The 13,418-nt window shown below is 35.7% G+C and overlaps 1 protein-coding gene across 3 annotated transcripts in view; it reads right to left on the bottom strand.

The window, feature by feature from the left end:
* NODGS (nodulin/glutamine synthase-like protein) overlaps positions 1–13,418 on the bottom strand; it is a 52,351-nt gene that overhangs the window by 31,463 nt on the left and 7,470 nt on the right. For 2 of the 3 annotated variants that reach the window (XM_077364055.1, XM_077364053.1), the window contains exons 3-7: positions 12,548–12,614; positions 12,190–12,303; positions 11,970–12,075; positions 5,322–5,478; positions 5,151–5,246 (exon numbers count right to left, since the gene is read on the bottom strand). In XM_077364055.1, the coding sequence (XP_077220170.1) occupies positions 5,151–5,246; positions 5,322–5,478; positions 11,970–12,075; positions 12,190–12,303; positions 12,548–12,614 (540 nt within the window). The remainder of the gene's footprint in view (positions 1–5,150; positions 5,247–5,321; positions 5,479–11,969; positions 12,076–12,189; positions 12,304–12,547; positions 12,615–13,418) is intronic. The other variant, XM_077364054.1, reaches the window with a different exon arrangement.

Here is a 13,418-nt window from a genome sequence, read left to right as displayed (position 1 = left end):
TCAGGAGAGAGGGCCAGACTATCCAATTTACCTTCAGCAAGTCAGTAGATCGCCAACAGTGAAGCAGACAGATCAGCTCATGCTGGAGTTGGTAGGGCAGTTTTGTAGGTTTTTAACTTCCTCCCCTCGGGACGCACTGGGTTCCTTGTAGTTCTTTTCTTTGTTTTTTTTTTTTTTTTTGGTTATTTTCTCATTTGTACTAATCGTCTAATTCGCAAGGTTCTCCCTTTCCTTGTTTAATAAAATTCTCTATCATTCAAAAAAAAAATTTGCTTAATCACGTAAGGCTAGTAAAGGAAGCAGAAAAAAAGGATAAAAATTTCTCTCTTTCATTTCAACCAAAGAATGGAAGTGAGCAATTCAACTTTTCTCCTACATATTGTCAGGGAACCTCTGTGTTTTGTTCCTTAATAATAATGGATGGAGACAGCATAATTTTCTACCCGAAAATGACAAATGTGGACACAATTTACCTTTGGTATCAAACAATAATTTGATATGACCCTGAGTAGGGAGACTCAGATACCAATCCTGATAGAACCAACTGATGTAGGACTAGGTTCTAGGCAAGAATTGAACCCAGACTTTAACAGGGATTAAAGAAGTGATAGTACTGGAATGACGGATGAAAATAGGAATTTTAAAAGCTTTGAATGCAACCAGAAATAGTCGTAACCATTCAGAAAATAAGAATAGACACCTTCAAAACAGCAAGGATGATAAATGTGCAGATTTAAAAAATATGGAAGGAAGCATAGTTAGCGAAAACTGCCATGGGATTTCGAAACAATCCTAGATGACTTAGAAAATTGAAACATAAAATAAAAGAACAAAGTAAAAAGGAATAGAACATAGTGTGTCACCATGTTTATAGACTATCTAGATGTAATACCCAGTATAAATAACACTTATTATGCATTAAAACTATTCACATGTTACTATTCCCCTCATTTTTTCCTATAAATAGAGCAGCCAGGAAGAGAAAATGAAGAAGAATAAAGAGAAGAGAGGAAAAGGCTAGGAGAATCACTTTCCCTGATCGTTGTCATCTTCAAGGTCAAGCATCATCAAATTCCCACTTCTCAGGTTTGCTAAGGCAGGTGATAGCTAGACTTGACTGGTATCTTTTCTCGATGAAAGTGATGAGGATATGATTATATGTTGTTTTATTCAGATATTTCTTATCCGTTTTACTTCAAATATTCATTGTTTACATTTGGGAAATATCAAATCATATTTGTTTCAAAATGATGACATGTTTCATTCTGGAAAATGAAATGAAATGTTGAATTTCATATGCACGAAAAGTTTGAACGAAAATGAGAAATGGAAGAAATGGAAGAGGTAAATGTGCAATAGTCTCTCTCGTGTGACGTGTTTGTACATCTGAGCCGTCAACACCCAAAAGCGGAAGCGGGCCAAGTCCAAAGCGGACAATACGAGGGTGAGGCGGATCGTTACAGGAAACTTCAGAAATAGAAACAGTTGGAAACTATAGGACTTTAAATGGTTTGTTTTACTATCTGGTTAAATTGTTTCTATAAAAAATCCTATTAGCATTAGTTTTAAATACAAATTATGTTCTATACAAAATACTGCATATTTTTATACAACTGTCTCTTATTATTGATTTCAGCTACTTGTCGAAGCTTCTATATACCTGCTCTCCTAATCCACTTTTTCCCACCAGGATTTGAAAATTTGGATGCGGGAGTACTTGTCAATAAGGAACCTTAGTTATGAGAAGTGTGAAAGCAACTTGAGGAAATACGGAAATGATGAACCTAGTCAATCTCCTCAGATGTAAAAAGGTTTTAAATATGTCATACTTGGGATTTTTTGTAAACTCATGATGTACTTTAACCTTTCGCTGTGTAATTACAGGAATAAATATGTTTTGTTGCCCGTAGCGATCCGTGCAGTAAAAATCCGGGTCGTTACACTAGAATAGCGTCTCACTATCTAGATGAATGAAGAACAGGAGAATGGAAAGATGAATGATAGAAAATGAAAATAAAGACACAATAACATTGATAATGGAAGAACACAAACTAGGAGAAAAATAACAATTCTATGCTGGAAAAAACACAACCTAAAGATCTAAATGCCCACAATAAGATGAAGAAAGCAGGATAAATATGTTAGCATCTCATTAACACAACCCTAGGTGTCTCACCAAGGGGTTCTAAGGCGTCTCACAACAAGAATCAAGGCGTCTCACCCTGAGTTGAAGAAGCCCCATCCATGATTTGCATACATTGCTAATCAAAAACATTATTTTCATTCCATTCATTATCATAATTCAATGGCTCTAAGGCTTACAATATACAGACTTCTCCATGACTTCTAGAAACTTCCAAGTGTTCAACTTTGTTGCTAAGTCTATAAATTATATGTCCCCTGGTTGAATCATAAAGACATCGATTTTGACTCTATATCCCTGTCGTATCCATATAAAACTACGCCGCATCTTCCCTGAAACATAACCTAGAATCAGATCTCCATTATCTAAGCGAACCCAGAACATATCATGGGGAAGTGATACAGTAATTAAACCATCATGAATCAATTTATGTTCTTTCATCCAAAGTAACCCCCTTGAAGTGTCAACTAATGGAGGAGTGGTAATAGACAACTTGCCTTTCCTCTTTTTCATAAATAGGAATTTATGGATCAAATTGGGATCACAGAAGGATCACCATATATAAGGCAAATTTCTCCTCCAATTCCTTCTAGTCGAGCTTCTCGATCTGTCATTATACCTTGAGAAGTAGAAATAATTAAAATACCCATCCACCTAAAAATCGAGGAATTCAGGTTGGAATAGATTCGTAGACAGGGTCGGCTGATACCCCTACAAAAATAAAGGACAATCAAGAATAAAAGAAAACTCTAATACACCCTTAATGGTCCCACTATCATAAACAATATTTTTCAGATTTCCATGAAGGATGGTCTTCTCCCCTGCTCAAAAGAAATGACTCAAACGAGTGAAGGATATGGCTCTTCATTGTCGCCTTGATAGCTCTAAGTAGTTCATCCCTCTGAGTAGAGGTAATCCTATAAAAATCCTATGGTCTCGTGACAATATTTGAACCAAAGTTCTGATACCAAACTGATGTAAGAAAGCTAGGGGAAGGAAAACAATACTCAAAAGAAATTGCAGAAAATTGTAGATCTGGAACCTAAGGTCAATCTGGTTGTGCATGCAAGATTAGGGAAGAACGGAATCACGTTTTAACAGGGTTTAAAAGGACTAATAAAATTAAATGTACAGATTTTTTTTTTTGAAAGGTTAAATGTACAGATTATAAAGGATCACTTCAAAGATTGGATGCAAGGAGAATCGATCTAACAGTTTACTCCGAACTAAGCTAATGATCTAGACAATTAGTTGAAAGAACCAACAAAAAAGAATAGAACGAAGCATCTCACTACATCAAGAGATTAACTAGAATAGTATCTCAGTCTTCTAGATTAATGGAGGACTGAAGAATGGAAAGCTGAATGGGAGAAAATGAACAGACAAACACAACTAGAAAACCCCAACAACAACAGAAATAACAGATCTACGACGGGAAAACACAAACAAAGATCTAAATATTTGAGATGGATAAGCAAGGAAGAACAAATATGTTAGTGTCTCACTAACATAACCACCCATACCCCGCAAAGCAGGGGTAAGGCTGCGTACATCTAGCCCTCCCCAGACCCCGCAATGGTGGGAGCCTCGTGCACTGGGCCGCCCTTTCCTTTCACTAACATAACCACCCAAGGCATCTCATCAAAGGAATCTATATATATATATATATAGAGAGAGAGAGAGAGACAAACACACACACACATAATCTATTGCTCCTAAGGCATACAAATATATAGACTTCTCCACAACTTCTAGAAACTTCTAGATTTGGGCTCCTAATAACAAGTAAAAACCTTAACTTCTAACATTTGTGTGAATAGTGACAGGAATAGAAAAAAAAACCTTAAACTTCTAGAAATTTCTATACTTAAGACTCACAAAAATAAAATTAGTGACTTAAAATAAGTCGTGGAGCATGTGGATCCCGTCTCATGGTAACAATAAAATAGAATTAAAAGCCCCAATAAAAGAAAAATACCCCTCCAGAAATTAAAGGACAGTTATACCCCTACGAATAGAACAAAACCTCAAAACACTTCTAATGGACCCTATTATCATACTTGGCCATTTTCTGACTTTTGTTGAGGCTCATCTCCATCACCAATGTTGGATGCTAAGGTACCACTTGAATATGACTCTGATTGAGTATGACGACTAATATCAAATAGTTTTTGATGAATGGTGGATAAACGATCAAAAATTAATGAAAAAGCACTAAAAACATCGATATAACATGGAATTCAACTCAACTCAAAAAAACCGTTGTCCCAAACTAGTTGAGGTCGGCTAAATGAATCCTTTAGAAAAATTTCATGACGATATAAGATTGAATTAAAACAAAATAATGAAATTTGGATGGATAGTGATGAAACATTGCTGATTAAGCTTCACAATATTTTTTGGGGAGTGATAAATCGACCACCATATATCTTAAATCGACTCCCCATGCGTCTTTCTCTCTCCTCTGGGTTAGAGAGAGAAAGAGGAGAGAAAAAGACACATGGGGAGTCGATTAATCACTGCCCTATTTTTTTGTTAGTATGTTTGTATTTTATGATCATGAAAATTTTCTAAAGGATTCATTAGCCGCCCCCAACTGGTTTGGGACAAGGGCTTAGTTGAGTTGAGTTGAGTTGAGTTTGTATTTTATGAGTTTTACTTAGCTTTGGAAAATTATAATATTTTGTATGCCTTGGGACATGATTTAGTGCACCTCAAAATTTTATGATTCAGTTAGTTCTCATAGTATTGGAATTTATGTCTCACTTGTTGTAACACTGACTAAAATTATTGTCTTTGTACAATTTGCTTTGTACTCAATGACTATTTATCACGGAAATCATACATATATACAATAAAAAATTAACCAAATAAGCAGAAAAATCACCACAGTAATAAAAGCCATAAAATCTCAACAGTTACAAGGGCAACCTCCAATAAGAATATATATATATATATATATATAGCCAAAAAATAGCAATAGATTCATCACTGTAACTGTCATCACCTTCTTTATAGGAGCTAACTCTAAAAGTTCTTTTACTGCAGAAATCATCCCATGAATACTCAACTTTGGTACCGCCAAACCAAAGTCCAGATGAATCTGATAAGGAACAGTTTAGGTAAACTAGAAACAATCACGCAAAGTGTCAACTGAGTACATGTAAAAGAGTCATACCTGTGAGTAAACAGAGGCTAGATATGATGCCTCCTTGGAAAATGGATAGGATGCATGTAGGAGCACAATGCGACACTCAGAAAATCTTTTGTCTTCAAGAACGGTGCGTAGATGAAGGGGATTACAAAGCCTTAAATCCAAATCCCTGTCCCCAAAACTGGTTTTTTTTTTAGGAAATATAACAATTAGCTATGAATTTTTTGCAACAATAACTTAAGAAAGGAACATGTACTCTCTTCACCTCAATTCTCCAACCTGTGTAAATATTACTTTCTAAGTGTATATAAATATGTATTTCTTTGGTCGTGTGAACAAATTATTAAGAGACGAGGAATTACAAAGAAAGCCCACCAAATGGCAGCAAAGAATCAAGTTATACATTTTTCCAATAAAATATATGCCGCCATCTTTCTATTTTATAAAATATATGATATACACCTGTTGCACATTAACAATTAACGTAGTTCATTAATTTATAATGCCTAACATTAAGTGCAGCTGGTGCAGCAAAAAGCTTGTTGTAGAGAGATTGGCTGGGATAACAATATAAATCTTCTGTCATTACATTAGCTTTATAGTCTTTTGACAATACTAGTAAAAACGCACGTGCAATGCACGTGCGTGAACTAAGGTATTTTACAATAAAATTTAGTATAAGCATAGAAAACTGATTTTATAGAAATTTTCCATTTTGCAACTAAATAAAATAAGTTGTCAACTAATTAAAATAAGGTGATCAAGATAGAGAATTGCCAATATGAAGTAAGTTGATTCTAATACAAGTTTTCTATATTTTTTTGGAGTTACTACTATTATGCCAAAAAAATAACAAATTTAAAATCCTGCTGCTTTCTACTATATGTTGGTATCATAGCTCTCAATATTCATGAAACTCCTGAATAATAGGGGGAAATGATAACCTGCATTTCTATATCTTGATAATGACACTCCTTGGCTCACATTATTTGTGCAACCTGAATAATGGAAGGAAAAAGTTATATTGCACTCCCATACTACAATAATGACTCTGCTCGTTTTGTACACTTCTCTAATTGAAGTAAGCCTAACAGTTCTCAAACTCAGCAATAAGATAAGGTTTGATATCATGCAATCCAAACATGGCCTTTGAAATTAATGTGTTTCATTGGATTGTTTGTCTAATCTGTAGATTTGTGTACAACCCTGTGTTTTCTATTAGCATCATATGAAGATCCTAAAAATTTCTTGATATTTTAAGAACCTATAACTAATTGGCATACCGGATGAAAATAATATTTACATCCTACAAAAAAAAAAGAAGAACAAGAAGAACAAGAAGAAGACTATGGCTAGATCCACTGAGTTGAACATAAGACTTAAGCCACCTAAACTTTAGTTTCTTCTATCATTAAAAAAAAATTAATTAATTTCTTCTTTCATAGAGCAATAAGGAACTTACACTACATCCTACATATATGTATACGAAATAATTGCATTATAATTTTTTATATTAATTATTTATGTTGTTGCTCATTCCAGTGTACAATCATGTTATAATAATTTACTATAAACATATTCGATTATCCATTCAAGCTAAGGGTGCAACTTGGGTCGGGTTCAACCCAAACCCGACAGGTTGAACCCGAATTTGGGTTGGGTTGGGTTGGGTTTTTTTAAAAATCGGGTTGGGTTGGGTTGGGAAAAATCAACCCGAATTGGAAATCAGGTTGGGGTGTCGGGCAACCCGACCCGACCCGAAACCCTATTTCCAATTCCAATATGTATAAAAATTTTACTTCTATGTTTGTTTTGTCATTATATAACTCAAATCTAGAAAGAAATAAAAAACTTGGTGAAAGTTGTCCTAATTAACCCTCTTGTTGGGGAACATCTAATGACTAGGATGAGATGGACATACAAAAATAAAATGGAGAAATCAAACAAATGGTGAAATCGGGTTGGGTCGGGTTGAGAAAATTACAAATTGGGTTGGGTCGGGTTGGGTCCAGTCGGGTTGGAAATCGGGTTGGGTCGGGTTGGGTTGGAAAAATGGGTTCCTCGGGTTGGTCAACCCGACCGCCAACCCGACCCAACCCGACCCGAGTTGCACCCCTAATTCAAGCACCATCTCCCCATATTTCTTTGAATATACGATAATTTTTATTGATGTATTTAATACAATTCTATACTTTACTTAATTAAAAAGTAAAGCATAGTACTGTCAATAGAAATGCATATACCCAAGAAAAAATTTGGAGATCTACTGCGGTATTTGGATAATTATAGATGTTGTAAGTAATCATTTAAAACAATCATGTAAACTCAAATTGTCAAAAAGACAAATCAATATTTTAAATATGAATTCTCATTTCTAAATCATACATATGATTGTAATTATTTTAAAAGCTTTTAAAAAGTTTTTTTCAACAAGTACAATTATAAATAAGATAAAATTGAAATTCATATATAAAATATCAAACAAGCAGTGCCTTTAAATGCAAAGATATTTATCCTAGTAAGTTATTATAATAAAGAATTATATTAAAAGAAAGTAATGAATAAGAGAAAATCTGTGAAAAAGTTAGCCAATGCGGCTGTCCTGACATACAAAAGGCAGGTACGAAATGGTTTTTGCCAAATTACCTATCAAGTCCCTGATTTTTTTTATGAACACTATGTTTTATTGTTGAAAGAATTAAATGGGACAAGGTCCCACTCAATAATAAATACTTTCAAATGATGAAAAGTACTATTCGAATATGTCAATTTACATGTGATGACTTGCAAATGTTTTTAAATTTCGAACGAAATCCGAAATTTCGGGTTTCGCTCGAGACAGAAAACGAAATCGGTGATACGCAAGAGGGCAGTTTTTCCCGGCCAAAATGTCAAATTTCTATCGAAATTCCGTTTTTCCCAAAATTTCCTCCTAAATTTAAGGAATTTTACCCAAGATATGTTTACCCCAAGGCCAGCTATGATACCAATATACAGTAGAAAGCAACAAGATTTTAAATTTTTTATTTTTATTTGGCATAATAGTAGTAACTCCAGAAAAAATTATACAAAGCTTGTATTACAATCAACTTACTTGATATTGGCAATTATCTATCTTTATCACCTTATTTTAATTAGTGGACAACTTATTTTATTTAGTTGCAAAATGGAAAATTTGTATAAAATCAGTTTCCTATACTTATACTAAATTTTATTGTAAAATACCTTAGTTCACGCACGTGCAATCCATTTACATAAGAAAAAAAAAACTACATGGTCTTTGGATTTTCTTATCCACACAGAGGATTTCACATGGAGGGCACAGCTAGTTTTGAGGTGTTACAATTTAAATGTACAAGAAGGTAATATGGTAAAACTCCGAATGAAATACTAAGAACAAGTATAGCTCAAGACTGGAAAAAAAATTGTCCCTTACAGAGGTCAAACAAACAATATTCATGCTATCATATGCAGGGAAAACAAATCTGTATAAGAGAAGTGCAGCAAAAGAGGACATCTCACCAGCATTGGCAACATAGTTCACCCAACCTTTAAAAGATTGAAAGCTATGAGGCCATGATCCATGAAATAAACTTCAAATGAAAATTACATATAAACCGTAGAATCCCCGCCGGTTGCTGTGCCATGAAGCAACTAATACGAATTACGAATAAAACAGCAGAATTTGTTATATGTGTTTATTGTCTTTTCCATCAAGGCTTTATTTGAGTTAGAAGAGGTGGTTTTCTAACTGAATTTGCTTTCTTGCGATTTCCACTACGCCATCAGCCCACACCCAAAACTTCCCCAATGTGTATTACAATCTAACTCGACATTCTCATCATGCCTCTCGCAAAGCTTTTAGAAAAAAGAACTGAAATCTAAAAGTTATATACTTCAGAGGGGTCAATAAAACTATAGGTTTGGAGAACTGTTTTTGTTATCAAGCACAATAAGTTTTGACCAATCAAGACCTTTTTATTTTAACCATTTATTTACAGCCACATCTACAAGAAACCTATTCACAGATATAAGAAGCTCTGCTTCTTCGCTTCAGGCTTAGTAATCGACATAAAACAAACTAAATAGTAAATAGTAACTCTGTTTTTGTGCAGTTTTAAAGGATATTTACAAAATCATCCAAAATAAACAAAGCCACCTGATGAGGATCACATGGCAGAAAATGATACTCCACATAAACAATGAACGTCACAGTTGTTTAAATTGGTAAGAGTGGAAACATGACTTCTTATCGTAACATTGTTTAACCAAAAAATGAAAATGCAAAGAAGAGAATTTTGATTTTTCCAAAACAAAATTGGTTTAGAGAAATATCTTCCAATTTCCATTAGTTACATAGTATTTAATGAAATTGAAAGAAGTCAAAATAATCAATTTCAGAGTGCTTCAGTTAATATTCAAACTCGAAAACTTGAGTGATATAATTCGATACCAATTACTAATGCAAGTTAATTCCAAAAGACAGTACTAAGTACCATCAGATCTACAAGATACCACTTCAAAAAATAAGCAGAATAGAACGCACGATCAGAAAACAAATAGGAATGGAAGCAGAATACTCGACTTCGAAGAGTACAGTCTTCCAACTCAACTTAATAGGAATCTACAACAAGCAAAGAGGATAGGCTTTGCAGATGCACAAAATCAGGAAGTAAATCAATATCCATGTAAAACCTACGTAAGAGGAGTAAAGGAATTCTGGAGCCCAATGTTGTAGACGAGAAGAAGAGACAGGGAGAGAGGTGGGACAAATTTCCACATCCTTGGGGAGGGTCTCGAAGAAAAGAGTTGGGAAAAGGTTATGGAAAAATCGGAAGAAGATGTTTGGAGTGGAGATTTGTGAGTCTACGATTTTGAAGGAGGGATAAATTAGGGATAGGGTTAGGGCTTTGAGGGAGGTATAAATTAGGGATAGGGTTTTATAGAAGGAGAGCCTCAAACAACATGGAGTTTAAAACCCTAGCTGTTACTTGTGCACAGGATTTTTTTCCTATAAAGGGTTCTGATGTGCTGAGGGAAACACAGGTATGGTCTTGCTTTTTCATGGCAATGAAGTTGCAATGAGGGTTTTGGAGAAGTCGACAGAACGAAAGAGGGGACATTGGAAGCTGTAGAGAAATTCAGAGAGTGAATAACAGTGGGGAAGGAGAGAGAGTCGGAGAAAGACGTCCAGGAGAGAGAGAGTCACAAGGGCACAAGGCATCAGGCGAAAGGGAGGAGGACAGCTGCAGTTTTGATTTGGACGGACGTACATGGGCATTTGACCTTGGAAATGACAGGAATGACCTTGCCAAATGGGATGGAGTGGGATGTTTTGGTTAAACACAACAGGATGAAAAGGGAATTACAGCAAAAGATCGTGCCGAAAAATATAAGATTCTCGCTTTTAGTATAGTAAGGATTGCTTTGACTTCTTCAGACAATAACTTTTGTTCAGGGAAGGAAAAATCAACCTTTATATATACTCCATTCAAGCATGATATACAGAATTAATATCATGTTCGTGGCTCTGTAATTACAATCTCAGTTTGACAAAGTTGTTACGAAGGTCGATATATCAAGATGGATATTCTTAGTTGGGCGAAGACGGAGCATAATCACTGGTCCTATTCCGCCTCTAACTTAATCCATTGTCGATCTGAAATTTTCAATGACAAAGGTTCCAAAACCAAATCCTGCCCAAGGTGGATCCCCCCACCGACCAAAATGACTAAGCTTAATTTTGACCGGAGTTCGAAACGTCATCCTGGGCTGGTTGGTATTGGGGGAGTAATTAGAAATCACAGGGGTAACTCTGAGATCATTAAGGCTTTCTCAGGGCCAATTGGCGTTGCCAATTCTAGTGAAGCAGAGCTTATAGCATTAATGCAAGGTCTAAATATCCTATCGAACTCTCAAGGAAGCAATATTCAGGTTGAAGGTGACTCGGCGATCATCAATTCTTGAGCTAATAGCAACTCGGTTGGGCCGTGGAGATTCGCTAACATGTTAACATGCCTCCATGGTCTTAATCTGCATAGCATTAATGCAAGGTCTAAATATCCTTCACATCCGTCGATCACCGAACGATGTTGTAGATAAGCTGGCTAAAATAGGAGTGGACTGAGAGAACTTGGTGATTTCTGATTTTATTCCTATTTAATACTTGATGTATCTTGTTTGTTGTTTAGAAGGCCATCCCGGCTCTTATTGATGTTTTTGTTGGCTTTCAGATTTTTCAACATCCATTGCTGATTTTGTTTTCTATAATGTCATTATCCCCATCTTATCCTTCAAGAAAAAATAAATTTGAAGAGCTGGAAAAATATGATGATGGTGTATATACATAGAAAATGAGTGAAAAGGTATATTGGGAGTCCAATCAACAATTCAATTTTATCTATAACCTTTTTGGTTGATGAAATACCAACAACTAAATCTATTATAGAAAAAGAAAATGACAGTATTTCCAGTAATACATTTGAAGAGCGGGAGAAATATGACGATGGTGTTTATAAGGTTTTGAGTAAAAATGTATATTGGAAATCCAATCAACAATTCAATTTACTTGTAACCTATGTAGTTGATGCAATACTAACAGATTCATGATATTAGAAACTTGGAACATTGAATTAACATAAAATACATGTGAAAGCATTAAAATTATGTTACCCTGTGTGTATTTGCAAAGGCAAGTCAAAGCATACAGCGACTTCCAAACTAAGGGTAAAGACATAATCGATAAAACCCTTATTCTGGATGCGGACAGGCTTTGTGGCTGAAAAGGGAAATGGCAAAAGAAGTATTATCTTGTGCTCTAGTGAAGAAATTCAATCCACATATGACACACACGGAAAAATGTATCATATTGTGCTCAACTAAACATACACACCTAAGTCTTCAATAAGACCTTTCTCAGCATCATCTTTATTAGCATGTGTATCGATTTCTAGACCACTTCGGTATGCAGCTATGCTCTTCAGTGCCACAATTTTATCAGCAACTGTAACAGATGTGCTAAGGAAATGCACTGCAGGAAGGAATAAATTTTGTTTCCAAGGGCCTGTTCGTTTCAGATTGTGACAACCGATTGCGATCCCAAAACCTATTATTGGACTCAAAATTACATTTAAATTTGAGTCCGATGATAGGTTTGGGGCTAACAATCGGTTGTCACAATCTCAAATGAACTTGACCCAAATAAAAACTAGTAATGGACAACAAGTTGTGATGGGATTCCAAAGGATATGATTTCAGCTTTCTAATGAAAATTTCTGTGAACAGATCCAATGTCCATTCTGATCCATTGGGCTTCTCCTGAAAAACATAAGATGTTAAGTATCCATTTTTCAAAAGCGAAATTTAAATTTGACTGGATGACTTTTCACTGACTTGAGTATTTCGATGAATAGAAGAATTATATAAGGTTAGAAGCAATACAGCATAATTCAAAGCTATTCAATTGTTTCAAACATGATCTATGGTCATAATATGTTCGCAGAGAATCGAGAAAAATAATTTCTGAAGGGACTCAAGAGTCGGTCCTTCTTTATATGAGAAAAGGGAAGGTAAGGCTTTAGGTAGACACGAATCAAAAAAAAGGAAACTCGTCTCCACCCTCCTTGATATATTAGAATCTGTTAGTTGTATATAAAGGCCTAAGGGTATATTCGTCATGTGTAACATTCTCTCTTTATATAAATACGTGAGTGGGGTAGAGTTTTTCCCTGACTCACTTTCTTCCTCTTCATCCCTTCTCTCTAACATGGTATCAGAGCCCTACGGTTTTGATCCCCTAGGGCCACCGTCGACACCTCCATCACCTCTCGGCCCTCCACCTCCCCTCAACCCCCCTCTTCCCTCGGCCCAACCCTCGGCCCGGGGCCGTCGTCCTCAGCACTCGGCCCTCCTCCCTTGGCCCTCGTGCTCGGCGCTCGGTTCATGGCCCTCGCCCCCCCCCCCCCCCCCCCCACCCCGCCCCCCACCAATTGTTATCTCTCTCTTCCTCGCCCTATTACCTACCCTCTTGTTTTTTTCTTCTTTTTTCCTTTTTTGAAACCCTAATCCCCCCGTTCCTTCTCATGTTTTAAATTCCTCATTCAGTTCTTTTTCTCTCTCCAC

Source organism: Tasmannia lanceolata, unplaced genomic scaffold (assembly GCF_043159265.1).
Source record: "Tasmannia lanceolata isolate RefF3 unplaced genomic scaffold, GAP_Taslan_0.1 ptg000020l, whole genome shotgun sequence".
In the NCBI taxonomy this organism is placed as follows: Eukaryota; Viridiplantae; Streptophyta; class Magnoliopsida; order Canellales; family Winteraceae; genus Tasmannia; species Tasmannia lanceolata.
This window is presented reverse-complemented; position numbering and strand designations above follow the sequence as displayed.